The sequence below is a fragment of the Phyllostomus hastatus genome, unplaced genomic scaffold, assembly GCF_019186645.2.
Source record: "Phyllostomus hastatus isolate PE091 unplaced genomic scaffold, TTU_PhHast_1.1 phas_contig_348, whole genome shotgun sequence".
NCBI classification, from domain to species: domain Eukaryota; kingdom Metazoa; phylum Chordata; class Mammalia; order Chiroptera; family Phyllostomidae; genus Phyllostomus; species Phyllostomus hastatus.
In genome coordinates this window covers 8,547,158-8,571,213 of record NW_025333860.1, presented here as the reverse complement: position 1 = coordinate 8,571,213, position 24,056 = coordinate 8,547,158, and the positions used below count along the sequence as shown (strand labels likewise).

The 24,056-nt window shown below is 34.4% G+C and overlaps 1 protein-coding gene across 5 annotated transcripts in view; it reads right to left on the bottom strand.

Annotated features, from left to right (window-relative positions):
• Positions 1–24,056, bottom strand: part of ARHGAP5 (Rho GTPase activating protein 5) — an 84,364-nt gene that overhangs the window by 42,489 nt on the left and 17,819 nt on the right. For 4 of the 5 annotated variants that reach the window (XM_045841080.1, XM_045841077.1, XM_045841076.1 and 1 more), the window contains exon 3: positions 1,923–2,070. In XM_045841080.1, coding sequence (XP_045697036.1) covers positions 1,923–2,070 — 148 coding nt within the window. The remainder of the gene's footprint in view (positions 1–1,922; positions 2,071–24,056) is intronic. The other variant, XM_045841081.1, reaches the window with a different exon arrangement.

The window sequence follows — 24,056 nt, the reverse complement described above, 5'->3', positions numbered from 1 at the left end:
GGGGTAGGTGGAGAAAGAGTAGAAGAGGGGATAAATGGTGATGGAAGGAGACTTGACTTGGGGTCGTGAACACACAATACAGTGTACAGATGATGTGTTGTGAAATTGTGCACTTGAAATCTGCAAAACCTTTTAAACCAGTGTCATCCCTAATAAATTCAATAAATAAAAAAGAAAGAAAGAAATGAATACAACAACCTTAGACCAACTTGGCTGAAATGGACAAAATCCTTGAAAGAGGAAAAGAACCAATGCTTACTCAAAAAGAAATTTAAAAATCTGTACCACCTTGCACCTATTAAAAGAATTTAATCCATAGGTAAAAAAACCTCCTCACAAACAAAATGCCGGGTCCAAATAGTTTCACTGGTGAATTCTACCAACATTAAAGGAAGAAATATTACCAATCTATGCAAAGTTTTCCAGAAAATAGTCTATAATACCAGCTTCACTGTGATACCCAAACTAGTCAAACACATTGCAAGATAGCTACAGACCAGTATCTCTCAGGACGCAGAAATCCTTCACAACATTTTAGTAAACTGAATTCAGAATACAGAAAAAGGAGAAAACATTGTGGGTTTATCCCAGGGATGCAAGATTAGATAATAGCATCCGAAGATCAATTAATATGTCACCATAAAAACAGACTTTAAAAGAATTATATATGATCACCTCAAAAGATGCACAAAAATCACACAACAAAATCAACACCAATTTTAGACAGAAACACAACAAATTAGGCATAGAATAGTACTCAACTCCATAAAGAACATCTACAAAAAACCAACAGTTACCAATAATACTTATTGATGAAACACTGCATGCTTTTTGGGGTGATGAAAATGTCTTACGTATCTTGGCTGTGGTGGTCCTTATGTGACTATAACCACAGAGTTATCAAAACTCATACTGTACAATTAAAATTAGTAAATTTTATTATATGTAAATTATACCAAAAAGTTGAATTTTCAAATCTAACATATTTTCTTAGGGGTTGTTTAAAAAAGTTTACTTCTTTAAACAAGAGTGTTGATTATAACAAAAGTACTGCTCATTTATAACACTATGTCTAAGGATTTATAAACAATAATGTATAATTTTTAATTAACAGGTATTTAATATATATTTGCATTATTTAAGTTGAACCTTAAACAGAAGATGGCTGTGCTACAATCTATATTGAGAATTCAATAATGAATTCTTAAGTGGGAATTTTTGATAAAACTGATTAGCATTAATAAGTAATAAAAATAAACAACATACAACAACCAAAGAACTGGCTTTATACTTCTATGTAACTATTCTTGTGGTCTTATGGTACCTCAGTATACCTCTATCAAAGCACTTCATTATATAAATTATCTGTCAGTTGACTGAAATAATTCAAACTGTGCTAAGATTTGAACTACAATTTTTTTTTTATCTTACACATGGAAATCCTCAAACCAAATCACTAAACTACTGTCAAAATATTTAAGAAACAGGTATTTTTAATTATAAAAAATATATTAAATGCTTCAAATTATTACTTATTATTATTTTCTAATCACAAAAGTAGTGTTTTCTAATTGCTCAGTCATATCTATAAGGCCTAATCATATTACTAGAGAAAATGAGAATTCTTGAAGCTTAAAAAGGAAGCAAACATTATAAGAACCTTTGCATTTCTGTTATGCTGAAGATAAACAGAAATATAGACAGTAAATTTGCACCTTACACATTTTGTTGAAGGAAAAACAGATGACTACAGGCATATTCAAATGTTACATCTAAGTTTAATACTCAAGATGATCCTAATAATGAGAACTATACACCTCTTTCAAAACTTAGCTTTAATGAATCATGAACATGACAAACGGTTGGGGTGCCAAAAGTGAAATTTTAAATCAAATCTCTTGCAATGATAACTTCTATCCTACCTGTATCTTCAATAAATTCCACACATTTTTCAACAAAGAGCGGTATAGGCTTCTCAGCTGTAACCAGATCCTGGAGGGGCATCCCAAAATAATTACTTTCCCAATTTCTACGTGTTGGTGGATTGAAATTCTTAGTTTTCTTCTTCTGCTGTTAAGAAAACATATTCAAGTTAAAACTATTAAAATTAATATCCTTCAGAATAACATTAGTATTAAGCAATGCAAACACATTTTGTATTAAAAGACATACTAAAAAGCCACATTCAACTAAGACCATCAAAATGGGACTCATTAAATAAATTCTGCTAGAAGCAGTAGCTTGTACAATGGAAAGAGACAAAGTATACAGAAAAAAAATGGCTGAGTAGAAAAAATATGTTCCCTTTGGAAAATAATGGAAACTGAATAGATAGCGAGATTAGAAAAGATCATTTTTCAATGTCAATGGCAAAGGAAAAACTAGGAGTAAGCAATGCTCAATTCAGTTTAGGTGTGGTCTGTTAATTTTATTTGGCCTTTGGATCATGAGGGGTTTTTGTGCATAGCTCTATTTGTAAGAACATAATAAAGCTTTAATTACCAATTATATAATGAAGTTACATAACTTCATAAACTTTTAGTCCAATCATTTGTCCTTTACTTTCCCATTCTCTTCTATTTACTGACTCTATTTCTTAAAGATAATTTTCACGAGTAATAAACCAAACATTTTCACCATAGGAAAAAAATTAAGTAAGTTTCAGGGTTTAACTTTAATGTAGCATTGGGAGAAAATGGATTCTTAACAAAGGAGTGACCATCTCAAAAACTTAAGGAAGTACTGTCTGGAATTGAACTGATGAGAATATTCTGAGTCAGTCTTTCTGAAGTAGGGCATAGTAACCATGACTACATTTGATTCTGTTGTGTACTCCCTATTGAGAATCTCAAACATAGAAAGATGAGGAGAGTGTTCAGAAACTCACAGATTTTAGAGCACCTTTACTGACAAGCCCCTGTTCCTTTTCAGCCTAATTTTTATCCACAAATTTTTATTTTCTCTGGTATAAATAACAAACCTATTCATATTTGTCATAAATATCATTACTGACTTACAAACAGGATAAAAACATACCATTTCTAACCAGAAAAGTGGAGTTTGGTGAGGGATGGACCACAGGCAGAGCTTCCAAGCCCTAAAAGCAACAATCCTCATCTTAATTCCCCATTCTTTCTGGAAGAGTATCTCCTTTGGATGGATCCCCCTATGTATTCTTCTAAGTCTCTGAATAGCTTGAATAATTAAACTAAGTCCTTTCTTACTTTCAATTTCAGGTTGTTCCACCTAGCAATCCTCTAGAGCTCTTTAAATCCAATTTCTAAATCCTCATACTATCACTTTCTGGTGATTCAGATTACATACAATATAACTAGATATCTGGAATGCTGCCATCAGAGCACTGGAGTATTTGCTCTGGCTCAAGAACTAACCCAACCAAATGAAGTAGTGGGGATCCTTTCTCCTGAAACGATCCTTCCACTTCCACCACCACCACCACCACCACCAAAAGAGAACCATGTGCAAGGATGTGGAAATGAAGAGACTGTAATTTCAGAGCTCAGGTAGGGGTGTGTTAGCTAAGTCCTCTCTCAGGAGCACTAAGGTACTTTCTATTTCCAGCCTGCAAACTACTTAGTTGCTCCATTTGACTAGAAAAGTGAAAACGGAGGCAAAGATGGATTTTTTGGAGAGATAATACAGTGGTGAAAATATTATACTTAAGTATTAATGAAAATAGGAATGCCTAGCCTATGGCAGGAACAACAGGAATGAAAAGATAAAAGTATTTTAACAGTTTGCAATGCTACCTAAAGTTTTAAAAATAAGCTATCAAGTCCTAACTGTTCCAATGAACTCTTTAGAAATCCTCTTTTTAATAATACTCTTTAGGAAGCAATCTCAATTCTGAGGTGACTTTGAAATCAGCCCACTCTTACCTTGGGGTTACAGGAAAAAGAAAAGTGTAATCTTGATCTACGAATCCCTTAAATTTTTTACTCTAATTGGGGAGTGGAGAAAGGGAAGCAAAATAATGTAGATTCTCTGGCAAATGCTCAAAAAATATCCCCAAGGTCCATAAAGTTAAGGGTAAGTTATTTAATTCTGCAGTTACATCAATATTCAGGGCTAGTAATCTAAAATCATGAAAAGCTAAGTGGCTTGCTTATAGCATGGAGTTTCTGGCAAACTCTGAAGGAGTAATTTACTAAGAGAACTTCCCCAACAGTAATGTTATAATTCACATATATTGGTGGAGAGAACAGAAAAACTTATGTGAGTTTACTAATTTTTCTACTAATTGGCACTGATAAAAGAAAATTCTATGCTGAAAAACAGTTTTGGATTAGACATTCCTTTTATAATGAATAAAAATGTATACAATTCCTCTTTTCTATAAGTAATAGTTCTTAAGCATCAGAATCCCTTCAGGGAGTTCTTTTAACATATATGGATTTTGAATAACTCTCCTAATGATATACACCACTTTTTGGTTAAGAGTTGCTGATCTATAGCTATAAATTTATACCAATTCAAAATGATATACATAATTGAAAACCTATTTCATAAATCAAACCATTTAAGACTAGATGATTACAACTGCTATTAAATACCATTAAGATTCTCTGAAATGCAAGAAAAAGATGAGTACAGTTATTTAGTCATTTATATCTATAGCTTATGATCAACCATTAGTCAGAAATGGCAGCCCCCAATTAAATAATTGTGCCTATGGGGAAACAAGATCTAATTACTGATAATCCAACTTTTGATTCATTACCACATTCACATGTATCTTAACTTTTGCCTAAGCAAATGCCCACAGTCTTTCTGGTCACTTAAGTAAATCTCAGATCTGCAAAAGCATATCCACAGTAAAATAAACATTCCAATAACAGATAATATAAATAGTATTATCAATTAAGTGTCCAGCAAATATTTAAAAACTATCATTAGCATAAGTGAACAAGACCAGGAAAAAGTAAATAAGTACCTCTTCCCAGAAATTGCTCCCTGATGTAATAATATCAGCCAACACAAGGGCACCTAAGCAACAATCCTCAAATAAATACTATAATCAGTAACATTTACAAAACACAATACTCAACTTCTTCATCTATAACCAACAACCTGAAGAAACCTTAAGTAGCAAAAAGCAGTTGACAAAACTTTCAAAGAACCAATCCAGAAAATAATATAGACTTCTCTATTCTCTCAAGATGGAATTCTTGAAATAAAAGAAACAAAACAGGAGGTAAAATGTAAAGAAATTGAAGGAAAAAGACCCATTAAAGAAATGAAAACTTCTTTAGTAAAAGACTCAACATGATTGAAAAGATCAGAATAAAGTGAGAAAGATCATCAGAGTTCACATTTCTCCTGTATTCCTGTGCTACATACAAACAAAACTCCTCTTTACTCCCACTTTTAAGTGAATTCTCCATTTTCCTCTCCATTTTAGATACATGCTCCATAATGTATAACTTACTTTTGCTGAAAAACTCCACAGTAGTCATCTATACTAGAAGTCTCCAATTCCTCTCCTTCCATTCCCTCTTACTATGTATTCACATTAGCCTATTACTCTCAAATGTTCTAATTAATATTGCCAGTGACTCTTTTTCAGTTCTTATCCTACCTGACTTTCAGCAGTCACTCTTCACTGGACTTTTCAGGAGCTGTCACTCGCACTCTCCTTATGAGTCTTCTTTGCTGGTCCTTCCTCACCCATCTTGTAATGTTGTGAATACCCCAGTCTTCAGCCCTTGACTGTCTTTTTATCTCAGCATCTATATTCACCCTCTTGGTAATGCCATCTATATGCTAATAAACCAAATTAATACTTCCAGTATTGAACTCTAGACTTACTTGAAACATTCTACCTGACATCTTGTGAATGTCTATGAGACAGGTATATTTCTTTCTTAACATGTGCAAAACTAAACTCCTGGTGATTTTCTTAAAATGTGCTTTATCCACACCCTTCTCCATCTCCGCTGCTGGCAATTCCATTTTTTCAGTTGCTCAGCAAAAATTTTGGGGAGTCACCCTTGACCCCTCTTTTCTCTTTCATGCTATTTCCAACTATTAAACAAATGTATCTCGGCATGCCTTGACATGCTTCTGACTTGGGACTCTTTTGTTTTAAGATTTTATTTATTTTTAGAAAGAGGGGAAGGGAGGGAGAGAAACATCAGCAGTTGCCTCTCATGTGCCAGCCTCTCAAGCACCCCCTACTGGGGACCTGGCCCACAACCCAGGCATGTGCCCTGACTGGGAATTGAATTAGGGACCCTTTGATTCACAGGCCACGCTCAATCCACTGAGCCACACGAGCCAGGGTGACTTAGGTCTTTTGCAGTGGCTGTTCTTTCTACCTTCTAAATGAAGTCTGTATTGACTATTCCATTAAAAACTGCAATCTTATAGCCTGTCTTCCTCTAGTTCCTGCCCAGTATTACTGATCCCTCTTACATTGCTTTCTCTGCCTGCATTACATAACTTACTCATGTAGTTACTTTATTTAGTGTCTCCCTGGGAGAATTTAAGCTTCATACAAGGGCAGGAAAATTTATCTGCTTTGTTCATCATCATACTCCAAAGATCAAGAAACAAATAGAAATATATTTGAGGTATCTTCTGAAATAATAAACTTTAATTTGTAGATTGATTGCACCATGTACTATGAAAGATAAACAATAGATGTGAACCATTAAGTTACAGACATCATGCTGGACTCAGTAGGCTTCAAAGATTTTAAATGCATCCAGGCAGAAGAAAACAATGGCCAATAGTGGAGGCAAAATACCAGACTAGCCTCAAAGTTCTCAGGAAAACTGGAACAGCAGAAGACTCAGGAACGTTCTTGAAAAATGATGTATCAGGAATTCTTTACTTATCAGTATTTCATCAGATGTGTATAACAAACAATTATAGATTTTTTAAAGATTTGAAATATGTAAATGTTAGTATTTAAAATACAGCACTCTCAAACTCCTGAAAAATCTTAAAACACACGATGAAATACTGTCAATAAAAAATTGTATTACAGTTAAACATAAAACTAAGTTACAATGGTACAGCTGTTAAATATTGTAAAATATAATCTACATTTTGTGGATAAAGCTACAAAATATAAAAATAATTTGATAACAGGCCAGAACCAAAAGTCTCAACCTACTCTAAAGGGTGGGGAGGGAAATATAAGATATAATGTAATTATACTAATGCATTATAGAGTATCATGATGTACTATGGGAGAGTAAGGATAATAAACTGAACAATGGGTTCAATATACATTTAGAAATAAAAATAAGGAGCACACAAACTAATAGTTTCTTTTTTCTTTTTTTTTTTTTGCTACCAATGAATAAAAATAGAAAACAAAAAAGTGAAAATTGTCAAAAGAAATATAAATGGAATATCAGCTATAAAAGGTTCTCAGACTTGTTACAAAACTAAACCTGACTAACCACATGCTGAAACAAGAGATTCCCAATGTTGAAAATAAAAGGATAAGAAAAGTAATGATTTCTTGTTTTTAAAGAGCACTGTTAACAATGGAGATGTCTTCAAGGCAAAAAAACTTTCAACTATACAACTAACCCCCATTCCCTATCCCTTTTCTCCTATAGCATAAATTTGTCCCTCTCCTCAATCATTCTTATGAACGTGTAAATACTCTCTAATAACTCTCCTTTTTAAAAACATGAAAACCCTCTTCTGATCTCACATTGATCTCCAGTTTCTTCCCCAATTTGTGTTCTCTTTCACAGCAAAACTTCCTGAAGATGTTGTCTACATCTATTCCTGTTTTTCACATTCCATTCATTCTTCAACCTATTTCCATCTAGTTTTTCTCTTCTGTTCCACTGTTCTGCTTGTCGAGGTCAGGTATTTCTTTCTGTACTATCATATCAAAAAGTAACTTTTCTCATCATCCTTCTTGAGCTCTCAGCAACATTCTTTCTTGACTACTTCCTTCTTAAATATTTGCTCTCCTGGCTCCCATGTCACTACTTTTATTAGTTTTTCCTTTCTTACCAGGATTCCCTTTTGTTTCATCTGCCAACAACTCTTCTTGGTCTACTCAAACTTAGTTCTGATCCCTCTCTTCTTAACTAGCTGTACCCTCCCCTTACATGAATATATCTAATCCTACAGCTTTATTTTTAAAATTTCATTAAATTTACTATGGTGACACTGGTTAATAAAATCATATAGATTTCAAGTGTTTATTGCATTGTGGGTTCAGCACCCAAAATCAAGTCTCCTTCTGTTACTATATATGTAATTTGAGTGACTTTACCCTTTTCTATCCCTCGGCCCCCTTTTCCTCTGGTAACCACCATACTGTTGTCTGTGTCTATGAGTTTTTGTTTGTCTTATATATTTGTTGCTTTCAGTTTTATATACCACATACGAGTGAAATCATGTGGTTCTTGGCTTTTTCCACCTAAATTTTTTGCTTAGCATGATATCCTCAAGATCCACCCATATTGTCACAAATGGCAGTATTTCATCTTTCCTGATGGCTGAGTAGTATTCCACTGTATGTATGTACCACATCTTCTTTAACCAATCACCTACTGAAGGACACCGGAAATCCACATGCAAATGAATGAAACTAGATGGCTACTTGTCACCATACATAAAAATTAACTCAAAATAATAAAATACATACAAGAAAATATAGGTACTAAACTTATGAACTTTGGTCTTAGAATTTTATTTATGACTGACTTCAAAAGCAAGGGAAGTGTAAGCAAAAATAAATGAATGGGACTATCAAACTAAAAAGCCTCCGTACAGCAAAAGAAACCATCATCAAAATAAAAATGAAATCAACCAAATGGTAGAAGATACTTGCAAACATGTCTGATAAGGGGTTAATAGCTAAAATACATAAAGAACTCACAAATCCAACAACCACAAAAACCAAACAATCCCATTACAAAATGAGCAGAGAACCTGAACACTTTTTCCAAGAAGACATACAAATGGCCAGCAGATATATGAAAAGATGCTCAACTTCACTAGCTATTAGGGAAATATAAATAAAAACCACAATGAGGTAACACCTCGCATGTGTTAGAACGGCTATTATTAACAAGACAAGTAATAATAAGTGTTGGAGAGGTTGCAGAGAAAAAGGAACCCTCATACACTGCTGGTAGGAATGTAATAGGAATGTAAACTGGTACAGCTATTATGGAAACGAGCAGGGAGGTTCCTCAAAAAATTAGGAATAGAGTTACCATATGACCCAGCAATCCCTCTTCTGGGTATCTACCCAAAAAATTTGAAAACACTTATTCATAAAGATATATGTACCCTCTATGTTCATTGCAGCCTTAATCCCACAGATTTAAATCCTTTTACATCCTGATGACTCCTCCTCTGAGTACCAGGCTCATAATCTCTTTAACTTCCACTGGGATGTCAACATATTTTAAATGTAACGTAAAAGGCCCAAAACAACCCTGACCTGGTAGCTCAGTTGGTTAGAGCGTCATCCTGATACACGAAGGCTGTGTGTTCAATTTCCAGTCAGGGTACACATAGGAAGCAACCAATGAATGCATTAATAAGTGGAACAAATCAATGTTTCTGTTTCCAACCCTCCCTCATCCCCTCTCTCCAAATAATAAACAAGCAAATAAATAAAGTTCAAAGGAAAAAAAGGGCACAAAACAGATGTCTTGATTCAATGTGACCTGAAACACTTCACCCTTAGTCATCACTATCTCAGTAAACCCACCCAGTTGCTTAAAGCATAAGTCCACAACAGTTAACCTTATTTTCCCTTTTCCTTTCCACTCCACAACAAATGCATAAGCCCTGTTGGTAAATGCTATCTAAGATATGTATACTTTTTCCATCTTTGGTACCTGTGCCCGACACAATATCTAGTATATAGTAGACGTTCTCAGTAAATATTGACAGAAACAAACAAAATTTTAAACAGGAACCAGAGAAAGCCTTTACCATTTAAGATTTGTTAATAAATACACAAAGTATTATTGGTTTACTTATCATTTTCTGCAAAGTTTCATTATATCTAATTCTTCATTCCTAGGGGAGTCACTGTATAGGTATGCCTAAACTTAAGCATCTGAACTAATAAAATCAGGACTCATTCAAAATAATGATTATTATAAAATTACAAGAAAAATTAAACAACCAACTCTGTGAATTCATTTGGATATAAAGTGATACTTTCAACAGTGTGTAAGAACTGAGCAATTATGTGCAGTATGCTAGGTATTGTGCAGAATACAATAATCAGTGGAAGTAAAGTTAAACACCCTCAAGAAATAGATAATCTACAAAGAGTAAGCATCTCACTACCAGTCATTTAATTAGTAGCACATACAAGACAGTATAATGATTAAGTGTCAAAATAATTAGGTTTAAGGCTTAAACCCAGACTTCAAAAGTAGAGATGAGGTCAAGGACAGTCCAGGAATTTACAGAGAATCTATCTACAGGTTATTTACTCATCCAAACATTTGAGTGCCTATCATATGTCAGCATAAGCACTCAGGAATTACTAGAAACTATCAAAAATATCATTTATTTATTTATTGCTTACTATATATTAGGTACTTTGTAATAGTATATGCATAATCTAATCATCACAAGAGCTCTGAAACAGCTACAATTTTGCATCTATTTCAACACACCTGGAACTAAAAATATATATATAGGAATGCATAATGAGGTTAGAAAAGTAGGCAAGAACCACAATGCAAATGGCTTTAGGTCTCTAAGGAATCTGAACTTGATACAGAGGCTACAAGTAGTATTTTATAGGGAGAGAGATTAGGCATGCCTATTAACAGTATCTCCCAGAAAGCAACATAAAAGTATAGTTTCAAACAAGGGTTAACAGGAGACACAGAAACTTAATTAAAAAGTTACTACACCACCAATGCTGGTGAGGATACCAAGAAACTGGATCCACTATACATTGCTGGCAGGAATTTAAACTAGTACACCTACTCTACAAAAGTTTCTTATAAGACTAAGTATGAAATTACCATATGACTCAGCAACTGCACTTAGGCATTTATCCCAGAGAAATGAAAAGTTATGTTTACATAAAAATCTGTACTTGTTTATAGCAACTTTATTCATAATAGCCCCAAATAGGGCATACAAATGACCTTCAACAGGTTAAAAAAACTGTGCTATATTCATACATGGAATATTACTCAGCAATACAAAGAGACAAACTATTCATTTATTCAACAACTTGTCTGAATCTCAAGCGAATCACACTGAATGAAAAAAAAAATCAACCACAGAAAGCTACATACTCTATGATCCCATTTATAGAACATTCTGAAACTGGCAAAATTATAAAATGACAAAAAGGAAAACCAATTAGGGGTTGCCAGGGATTATGCATGGAAAGGAATGAGAAGGGAAGGCATGGATGTAAAAAGGAAACAGGAAAGATCTGTTTGGTGACAGTATTCTTTTGTATCTTGACTGTGATGGTAGATATACAAACCTACATGTGAAAACTACATAGAACTAAATACAAACACACTAATGAGTACAAGTAAAACTGGGGAAATCTAAATAAGATCTGTGGATCACATTAATGTCAACACCCTTATAATACTGGCACTATTAATTTTAGAAGGTGTTATTACCCTTGTGGGAAACTGAGCAAAGGGTGCATAGAATCTCTGCATTATCTTACAACAGCCTGCCAATCTACAATCAACGGCATGTCAATCTCAAAATGATGTTTTTCAAAAGTCATTGCAATAATCTAAGAAGTGATGGCAACCTCAAGTGACAATGAGGTTGCCAACTGTGACAATGAAATTAAAACATATTTTGCAGTGGAATACAGATCAGCTAAGTAGGACATAAGAGCAATAGCATGTAGCTTTGACCTACAGTAGTTCCTCCCTGAAAACATATCTCTACCCTATCATGGTGAGGATAGGGAAGTAAAATCTATGGCCCGTGAAGGAAAAACCTCCCTTCCTAACAATCAGGTACAAACATGCCTTGTATGGGTGACTTCTAGAACTGCACAGGAATTTCATTAAAGACCACATTCTATATACGGGATGTCTCAATTTCAGTATTACTGACATTTTGGGTTGTATAATCATATGTTGTGGACTGTTATAGGAGGTTTAGCAGCAGCCCTGTCCTCTACCCAATACATACCAGTAGCAACTCCCCATCCCAGTTTTAACAGCCCAAAATATCTCCAGATGTCTTGTCAGATGATCCCTGGAGGGCAAAATTGACCCTGGTTGAGAACCATTGTTCTAAGTTAATACAAACAGAAACCAAGAAACCCATGTTTAGGAGATAGCCAAAGATATATTTTGGGATGTCTGAGAATTTTAACTTTAAATTAGGTCAATACTTGATGTTAATCATAATTGCTCTCAAAAAGATTACAATGCAGTAAGAAAAACAAAACATTAAACTACAAAGTGATAAAACTATAAAGTGATTACTTCAGGTGGGAGGAATCAACTATTATACCATAGCATAACATATCAATACAAGAAAGAAGCCTTTAGTGGGAGCCAGGACTCCATAAAGGTTTACTTAACCCCCTTTTAAAAGTCTACGAAGGTTGTAGGTGCTGGATGAGAATACAAACACACTTCAAAAATCAGAGATGTTATGAAGGCTCTTTCATACCCTTTAAGCTAACAGAGGTGAAAAGAGTGAAAAGAAGTAACTATGGGTAAATAAATCTGGTTTGGATTCTTGTATACATCAACAGACAAACTGGTTCTAGCATTAATTAATCTCTAAGACAGCATGTTCCCATTAAGCATTTCAACATATACCACCTAACTGGCAAGTATTTTATAAATGCCCTTAACAACTTCACAAACAAAAAAATAAACCTCAAGTCATCTGGAGGGGGTCCTAGCAAAAACACCTAGCTATTCAAATGAATAATGGGTGCATTTCTTCCCAGCCTTCCAAATACACATTTTAAAAGTATATTCAAACTAAAGTAAGTTTTATATTATACCTAGCATTTCATTCTTAAAACCATTCTTGCTCCCTTTACTTCCCATCTCAGCTGTTATGTGCTTTCTGTTACTCTAATGCTTGCCAATCAGAACATCAGTAAAGAATGAAGAAAAATTTCAATTGTCTTCCTCCTCCCTAACATCAACAGAGGTTCTTAAGTTAGTTCACACCTTAGGCAAATATATTAAACCCTTAAAACTCCAATAAAATTTTGTGAATGTGCATTTTTCCAGGGAAAATACATAAATCTGTCCTCAGATTTTTAAAGGCTAAGAACAATTTCAAAAAAGCTCAAAACATATTACTTTATACAAAGTATGGAAGGTGCCTTTCTATTTGGCCAAAGTAAGATAAAAAAATCACAAGATCTCTTTGGTCATGCCATTTTATTTTTCTCTAAGAACTGAAAACATAAAAAATTACTGCTTTAAAAAGCAATTCTCTATTGGGGCTTCTCTTTACAGTCACATAAATTAAGCCCTATTTACATGAGAATTCTTTCACAACATCAGTGGAAATGACAAGAAAACACAAAACTAGAAATCATAAAACTATACCAATTGTAAAAATAACTCTAACTGGATTGAGTGGAACAATATGTAGTGTACCAAATATTGAAGCACATAAAATTGACCACCCTATAAATATACCTGTAAGTCTTGCAATAGTAACAATTGTTTATTGACATAAAATTATAATAAGAACACAAGAACACGTAATTTTCAACTGTTTTCATCTCATGGCACACAAACCAATTACTGCAATTCTGCAGTATACCAAAAACTACATTTTTTGCCTGACAAAAAAATAGCTATAATTTTGATTCATCCATACCAGATAGCTATTGTTACATTGGCTACTGTCATTTTTTTAATTTAACAATCTAAGGGAAAAGAGGTCAGTGCCCTTGACTACACAGTCAGGTATTGCACATTTTAAAAATTCTGGTGGCACAGCAGTGTGCCTCCTACAGCATACCAATTGAAAATCTCTGCTGTTATAGAAGTGTCTCCTTAATATGTGAAATATATTCTAAAAATTATAATAATATGCTGCAGAAATAAGAGTAATTTCAATAATTTGTGCTATGTTAGTTTTTGCTAAATATTCAATGTACTATAAAAACTAAGGAAAAAAATGAAAGTTTGAACAGAAAGCCAAACTTAAGAAATTTACGCTTGTTTTTAAATTAGTGAAAAAAAGCATACCACTGAGATAATCATTTAAATTAAGTCTCAACAGAACACATGAATTAAAACTATACTTTAAAAACTGACCACTTAGTCACATTTCAATCATAATTTAAAAAGTAAAACATCACAGTCAGACAGCACAGAAGACATAGCGAATAGTTGAATATTGGCAGAAACATTCACATTATATATCTACATTTATATAATCCCATAAATAGATGTAGCCAGCACCAGAAATACTACCAAAGAAACCAATTTTAAGTTGATGAGAAATTTTAGAAACACCAAAGAACTCATCAATCAGACCAAGTTAGCCAATTAGCCAGTAAAAAATAGAAATGGTTTAAAGACTCCCCACTAAATGCTATCCAAATGTAATGAAAAAGAACCAGAAGTTTAGCTAACCTTGCTAAAAATACTTTCTAAATGTAATTTTCAACAAAATCAATTTTATTAGACCGAGTACCGAGTTCCTTGAGAGGAGAATCCATAACTAAGTCACTCTTGCATCCTTAGCTTCAGACAGTGTTTAGGCATAGTGGGCATTCAGTAAGATGCTTGCTGAATATAAAATCAGAGCTTCCTTGAATCAAAATAAATTCTAATTATTAAACAAACACAGAAACCATTCTTTTATTATACAAAAACAAAGCTGTATATTCATATTGACTTAAACTAATCACAATATAATATACTGTGCTAGGCCACGGAGATCAATTATAAGTAAGATATAAATGTTGCCTATATTATACACTATGGTTTTCATCCTTTAGATATTTCATCATAATGTGGGGAAAGCCAACTTCACCCAGAGGCCCAAGGATAAAGCCTCGGGTCTACATTCAACAGCATAACTCTATTCCTCTGGCCAGAATTTACTGGTTAGGAATGGATGGATACAGGACCCAACTCAAAGCAAAGAGGCTGAGAAAGACACTGGATGAGGGGTCTGGGAAAGCAGTTTTCTCATTCCTCTGAACATACTACTTTTACAAAAGTTACCCTCACGAGAGATCTCTCCCCTAAAGGAACTGTCTGCAGGTAATGCATATAACAGAGATCCTATATCAACTGCCAAGAAATCTAACCAAGGTATTCCCCAAAAGTAAGTTTAAAAAAAATTGAGAACTTTCAAGCAGCTTAAGATTTTGTAAAAGACTTTGCCAATTAAGCAAGTGCAAGCTTACCCTATCTGTATTGGATCTGTTAAGTATTGCTCTTTCTACACAAAGTTTTTAGTATACAATTTTTATTTAGCTTTAACTAATTTTTTCAAGAACCTAGTTTCTTGAAATTGATTGTCAAGGTTAAGTGATATATACTAAAAATGAAAAGTACTTACCCTATAACTAGTGCACTTTGGTACAAACAAAAGCTCAATAGTGACATGTTTTCATATCTCATTACTTTTATACCTAAATGAACAATTTATGGACCAAAAGAAAATTATAGCCACCACTGTTGGGTTAACAGTGTTTTAAAAAGGCATTTTACTTAATAAATACCAAGGTTCTGGCAGGCAGAAGTCAAATAATTCTAAACATAAGATTTTACTACATTCTAAATGACCTACCAAATTAATAGCATGGTATCAATTCACTATTTACTAAAATTAACTATCTTGTGACTCAATATATACATATATATATCTATTCAGCATTTAAAGAAAACATGCCTATTTTAGTATTCATTCCCAAACATGCTCCAAATCCTATTACAATAGCTAAAGCAGCAGAGTCTTCTAATATACTATTGGGGTTTAGTAACAAGGGAGCAGTAAAATACAAAGAAAATAATACAGACTGGAAAAAACATTTGAGACTAAATCAGGAATTGGTAGTTGCTAATATAAATAAGAGTACGAAAAAATTCAGGACCTAGAAACAAGATAGGAAAACAATTTTAAAAAGTTGAAAATCATCAGAATATCAACTTAACTCTAATGCACCATGAATCATCAAGGATTTTCTATTTACTATCTATCTGAATCAAGTTGACAGCACTGAAACAGATACTGAAGAAAAAACAAACTAGCTTTTTAAACACAGATATAACTAACTTCATTGAATGGATGTGTTTAAACACTGGCAATTTTATCAATATCTCCAAAATTTGTATCATTCAGTCTATTCTCTTAAAGCACTGTTTTCAAACAGAAGGTTACAAAATTAATTTGGTAGGTCACAACCAGCACTCCCCCCACCCTCTGCACTGTAACAGAATAGAAAATCAAAATAACATACACAGCAGAGATTAAGTATTGTTTTGTGAGATTTCATCTGTTGTAGAAGTATTTACTCGTATAAATAGGTCATAATTAAAAAAAACTTCCACTGATGGTTGCAATCAGAAAATGTCTTAGAGGTTTTCGTTTCGTAACTAACACTAAACTCACTTTGGAGTACAGAATCAAAGACCATCAAGCACGAGACCTTCTCTGACTGGCAGGAATAACAACTAAGCTGTTGAAGAGAAACAATCTCTGAGCCTTCCTTAGATGCCACCAATGCCCAAAAGTTATGATTTTCTATGTTTAAGAAAAAATTCCTTGACTACAGCTCTCAATTTAGAATCAAATAATGGAGATAATACAATGAAGATAACATTTTTCTCTTAAAACAAGCTAAGTAGTACAAAAACTCAGGATCAGAAATCAGAATTATTTAATTTTAAAAAATGAGTCACAAAACTAATTCAGCAAAAGGACAAAGGACTATTCTAAAATACAGGCAGAGTATACTGGAAATATTACAGGCCTGAGGCACACTATAGTAGCATATATTGACGACTGCTATATGCCAGGTACTTGAAACACATAGTCCCAATTTCTAGCACAATTCCAAGAATTATACATATCCTCCTCAACTTATGAGGTTACATCCCAATAAACCAATCATGAGTTTGAAAATATCACGTCAAAAATGCACTTAATATACCTAACATAGTGAACATCATAATTTAGCCTCAAATGTGCTCAGAACACTGGAAGCACAGTACACTGTAGAGTATCGATTATTTACCCTTGTGACTGTGTGCCTGACTGGAAGCAGTGGCTTGCTGCCACTGCCCAACATCATAAGAGAGTATCATACAGCATATTTCTAACCTGGGAAACCATCAAATTCAAAATTTGAAGTATGTTTTCCACTAAATGTGTATTACTTCATAAAGAAAAAAAAATTACAAGTTGAACCATTGTAAGTCAGGGTCTACCTGTTATTCCTATTTTACAGGTGAAGGACCCAGCTAAGAAAGTGTGAGTGGTTTATTCTTACTCTCCACTTACTGTTCTTAAGAATCATGTCTGCCACTTGTTTATTCAACACTAGCAGTTCCTCAATGCTCTGATACACACTTCTTTGTATTCACTCTTTGGGTCATTTCGCCTATTGCCATCTCTACCTTCACTGCCTCCTAATTATGTATCTTCAACTCAGACCCCTCCTCTGAGAATTCATATATCTAACTGCCAAACTTACATCTCCCCTTGAACACTAAAACCAAAGTTATAATTTCCACACCCCAACTCCAAACTGGGTAGATTTCCAATGCTCTATATCATTAACAGCATCAGCGCTGATGAAGCTGCACAAGCTAGAAACCAACAAACTACCTTTCCTATCTTTTTTCATCATCCTCATCCTTCCCCCACATATATAAATCATCACCAAATATTATGGATTTTAAGTATATCTCCAATCCATCCCATTCTATCCATTGCCAATATTTTCCCTCCAACACTCAAAGCTTTCATCATGGTTCATTTAGACTACTATAATACACCAACTGGTTTTCCATATCACTCAATCCCTTCACAGTAAAACCAAGTGATTTCAAATCCACTCATTGTCTAGTTTCAAATTACTCTTAGGCTAAATAACAAAAATTCCTAACATTGCAAAAAAGATCTGAGTCTAGTCCCTATTCTCAAATCTCTCCTTATACTATGCTCTCCCATAGAGAATGGGTCAGCAAAACTATGGCCTGGGGGCTCTACTCAGCCTGCTGCCTGTATTTGAAAATAGCCGTAACTCATCCATTTAAAATTTTTCTATGGCTGCTACTGTAAAGCAACAGCAGATTTTAGTAGTTATAACAATGGCTGTTATTACCCTCAAAGCCTAAAATATTTATTATCTGGCTCTTTACAGAAAGTATGCCAACACTGCCTTAGATCAATGACCAGCTGCAGTCACCTCCTTTAAGAACACATACCATATTTCCCTCTCACCACATGAACATTCTATGCATTCAACATTAAATAATCTTCCAGCCAATGAAATAGTCCCCTAGTTAAGTCCCATTCATCTATCAGATCTAACTTAAAACCACACTTCTCAGGGAAGCCTTTTCTCACCTTCTAGACCAATACATCTCAATCCAAGGCCTCATCTAGCTACCATGTTGGAAGGACAGCTTCAAGCCAGAGGTCTGTGGTTTGGGGGCTCTGTATTCTGTTCTATTGGTCAATGCACCTATCCCAATGCTATATACCACTTTGCCTTAAATACTAAATTTTACATCTGATTGGATAAGTACATATACATCATCACCACTCCACTTCTTCCTTATTCATGAGTGTCCTGCCTATTCTAGGTTCTTTGCTTTCTCATATATAGACTGGAATAAGTGTATGATATTTCTTGAAAACCCTTAACACTTTGAATGAAACACTGAATTTAGACATCAGTTTTAAGAACAACTTCTTTATGATATGCCATATTGATGGATAAAAAGGCACTAGCTCCCCATTTATTTAGTTCCTCTTTAATGTCTTTCAATAAAGTTTTATACTTTCCCACAGATTTGAACATGATGTTATAGTTACTCCCAGGAACTTGATACTCTCTGTCTTACTTTTATAAATGGTGTTTAGCTGCTTATTGCTATGTATAGCAATGCAGTCAACTTTTGACTACTGATCTTATATTGAGCTATTTTGCTAACTCATATCAATACTAATAATTTATCTGCAGATTTTAAAAATTACTTATAAACCTAAAAGCTTCTAAAATATCATTTCTCCAGTTTCCTTAGGGTTCTAGTATCATAACACATGACTCTAAAAATTAAAACAATGGTATACAAAAGTGCAAGGAGATTCTCTAACAGCTCTAAAAGTAAGACAGCCAAGACTACTCAGAGTAAAATCAACAGAAAACAGATTATAAGTACAACTCAAAGTCAACTTACCATTTCAATACAAACAAGGAAAAGACTGACACCAAATGAAAAGAAGTATATTATATGACACACTGAATCAAATACAAGAACAATCTGCAAGAGTAGAGAAAGACAATCTAGGTCTGATATTTATTCCTATTTGTAAATGTGGCTAGGAATAATAAAAATTAAGGACAAATTACTGTAGTAAGTGAATATAAGATGCCAGTGACTGAAAACAAAACCACGTTTTATATTCCTCTAAAAAAACCAAAATCCCCATTACTGTTTATGTTCCTCTAAAAGAAGAAGAAAAAAAAACCACCAAACCTGTTACTTAAATTATGGCATGCCATCAATTGTTAGACATATCCAGATTTGAGATTTTAAAAAGTTAGAAAACTAAATTTTAGAACTCATAAAATATAGTTAATTAGATAGGACAAATCAGATGGAAAGAGATTTAATTCATCTCAAAGAACATTATTATTAATTGACTGGAACCAGGAACTACGCTGAAATTTCAAACTATAGATACAAATTTGGTACATTCCTTCCCCTCATAGTGCTCAGAGTAAAGAAATTAACAATGAAAGATCTATAGTCATAATATCAAGTCATGGAAATACTCATGCCTTTTGTACATTTATCCTAAAGATATAATCCAAGTGGAACAAACTTCAAAGCAAATTAATTAGCCACTTAAATAAAAGACAGCAAAATTTTAAACTTGGAAGCCTAACCATCCAGTTTTGATATAATTTGCTAAATGGAAAACTATGTAATGACAAAGTATAATTTAAAAGACTAAGAAGTGATATGGCAAAATACAATTAAGTGAAAAAAATATATGTATACAATGATTCAAACTAAATAAAAATTAGGTGTACTGGGAGATAAAAAGATCATTGGAAAATAGGTTCAAAATGTCAAAACTCTATGTTCCAAAAATGTTTTTATCTTTTTGAACATAGATTGGAGATGAAATAATATAGTAGTTGCCCACCCCATACCCACATCCACAGCTTCCCTTTATGCAGTTTCAGTTACCTTCATCAATTTTGGTCCAGAAATATTAAATGGAAAATTCCAGAAATGAACACTTCGTAAGTTTCAAATCAGGTGCTGACTAGCGTAATGAAACCTTTCACTGTTCTGCTTCATTCTGCTTAGAACATGAATTATCCCTTTGTCCAGTGCATCCCCATTGTGTATGCCACCTACTCACTACTCACTTATAGTCAGCTAGGTTAGCAGATCAATTATCCTGGTATCACAGTGCTTATTTTCAAGTACCACATTTTTTTTTCGGACCATAAGATGCACATAGGTTTTAGAGGAGGAAAATAGGGAAAAAAATTTTGGAACAAAAAATGTGGTAAAATATTTAATAACATAAATAACGGAATATTTCATCAATGTAAATGTAAACAGAACTCAACAGCAGCATTAACAATCATTATTCCTCCCAAGTTTTGGGGGGTGGGGGTGGGGGTGGGGGTGAGGGTAGAAAGTGCATCTTATAGTCCGAAAAAATATGGTACCTTTATTTTACTCAATAATGCCATAGTCACATAACTTTTATTACAGTATATTATTATAATTGTTCTATTTTATAATAAGTTATTGTTAATCTCTCACTGTGCTAATTTATAAATTAAACTTTATCATAGGTATGTACACGGCAATATATAGGATTTGGTACTATCCACAATTTCAGGCAGCCACTGGCAGTCTTGGAAAGCATCTCTCACAGACAAAGGGGAATACTATAGCGTGGTTTCATTGTTAAATTCCCTGAATTTGGTATCTGTCCTGTTGCTACTTAAGAGAATATTTTTGTTCTTAAGAAGTACACAATAAAGCAGTTAACGGTTAAAAAAAAAAAGTCCAATATCTCCAACTTGATGCTAAAGGGCTCAGGAAAAAAATACCCCCCTCTCTGCCCCAACACTCACTGCCCCAACACTCACATACAGCTCAAGAAAGTAGAACAAAATGTAAACAACTGGCAAATCTCAGTAAAAGGTATACAAAATTAAACTTTTCACTCTCTCTGCAAGTTTTCTCTAAGTTGAAATTATATCAAGATAAAAAGTTAGCAAAACAATTAAGTAGAGTTGTGATCAAATATGGAAAAATAGCCTTCACTGATGTGGCTCAGTGGATTAAGCCACAGTGGATTAAATCAAAAGGTCGCCAGTTCCATTCCCTGTCAGGGCACATGCCTAGCCGGGCACATGCCTAGCCGGGTCCGCACTAGGGGACACTCGAGAGGCAACCACACACTGATGTTTCTCTCCCTCTCTTTCTCCATCCTTTCTTCTCTCTCTGAAAATAAATAAATACTATTAAAAAAAGGAAAAATAAAAGCAATGTAAAATGGAAAGACTGTAGATGCTTTATTTTTGTTAATAGACATTAAGTAATTTTAATAACATAAGCAAATTAAAAGAAAAACACTGAAGTCTTTTGGCAGTGATAATATATATAGTGAGGTCTAGTGATAATAAGGTGAAAAAATGCCAGAGATATTTAGTTAACTGTGTGGCTTGAGTCAGAATTTGCGGTGTAGATCTAGATGAGCCTTATTTCAACAGTTTAAATACCTAATCTAAAAAACAACGATAAAATAAGGGAATACTGCAACTTAAATTTAGAAAGTAAAATGAGGTCTACCCAACTATGGGGCAGCAATTATTGTATGCAAGAAAACTCACTCAAAATATCTGTATCTTCAATTGGGCTTAATAAACAGCAGACAGCTGTAGTAAATATTACGGCGATGGTCTTATTGAATGAAGAAATTAGCAATACGTAGAATAAAAGACTACTGAATGCCATCTGAAAACCGTAAAAACCTTGAATAAAAGTTAAAGGGGGAAAAATCAGGACAACTATAATAGAATAACAACAAAAAAATCATATGTATTATACAATGAAAAAAAATTTATGTACACTCCAGTGTCAAATATAATAGCATTAAAAGTAAAGGCACTGACAGCTTGCAGCCAAGATGGAGGCGTAGGTAGACACACTTTGCTTCCTAGAACAACCAAAAGAAGGATAAGAACCAATTTAAAAACAAAAATAACCAGGACTGCCAGAAAATTGAACTGTATGGAAGTCCGACAACCAAGGACTTAAAGAAACATTCACCCAGACTGGTAGAAAGGGCAGAGATGGGAAGCCCAGGCAGTGAGGACACATGACAAGGTTGCAGCTGGCAGACTGGGTGGTCCAGGGGGCAGGTGAGGGAGTGGCTGAGGCAGCAGCTGGCAGACCAGGATATCCCACATTCACATGGGGAATAAGCCTGGAGGAACAACTAGGAAGTGAGACAGAACGCATACAACCCAGGGTTCTAGCACATGAAACTAAAGCCTCAAAACCTCTGGCTGTAAAAACCTGTGAAGGTTACAGTAGTGGGAGAAATTCCCATTTTCACAGCAGAGTCCTTTGGAAGGGCCTACCAGGATCCTAGAACATACACAAGTCCACCTACCTGGGAATCAACAACTGAATGGGCACCATCCAATTCTGGGAAGCAAAGTGACTGAAAGCAGGGCAAGAACCAAGCAAGTGACATTGTTACCTTTCTGACCAGCCCCCTGCCACACATAGCACCACAATGCAGTCAAGTGGGTTGCCCCACCCCGGCAAATACATAAGGCTCCTCCCCTTACAACCTAACAGATGTGCTGAGACAGAGAAATATGGCCCAAATAAAAGAACAGATCAAAATTCCAGAAAAAGAACTAAGCGATGAGGAGATAGCTAACCTATCAGATGCAGAGTTCAAAACACTGGTAATCGGGATACTCACAGAAATGATTGAGTACAGCTGCAAAATAAAGAAGTGAAGGCTATGCAAAGTGAAATAAAGAAAAATATACAGAGAACCAACAGTAAAGGGAAGGAAACCGGGGCTCAAATCAAAGACTTGGAACAGAAGGAAGAAATAAACGTTCAATCAGAACAGAACGAAGAAACAAGAATTCAAAAAAATGAGGAGAGGCTTATGAACCTCTGGGACAACTTTAAGTGCTTCAACATCCAAATCATAGGGGTGCCAGAAGGAGAAGAGGAAGAGTAAGAAATTGAAAACTTATTTGAAAAAATAATGAAGGAGAACTTCCCCAATCTAGTGAAGGAACTAGATGTCCAAGTCTAGAAAGCTCAGAGTCCCAAAGAAGTTGGATTCTAGGAAGAACACACCAAGACACATCATAATTAATTACCCAAGATTAAAGATAAGGAGACAATCTTAAAAGCAGCAAGAGGAAAGGAGAGAGTTTTACCTACAAAGGAATTCCCATAAGACTATCACCTGATTTCTCAAAAGAAACTTTACAAGCAAGAAAGGGCTGGAAGAAGCATTCAACGTCCTGAAAGGTAAGGACCTACAACCTGGATTACTCTATCCAGCAAAGCTATCATTTAGAATGGAAGGGCAGATAAAATTCTTCACAGATAAGGTCAAGTTAAAGCAGTTCATCATCACCAACTCCTTGTTATGTGAAATATTAAAAGGGACTTATCTAAGAAAAAGAAGATCAAAACTATGAACATTAAAATGACAACAAACTCACAACTATCAACAACTGACCCTAAAAAAAAAAAACCCTAAGCAAACAACTAGAGCAAGAACAGAATCACAGCAATGGAGCTCACATGGAGGGTTATCAGCAGGGAGGGAAAAGAATTGGA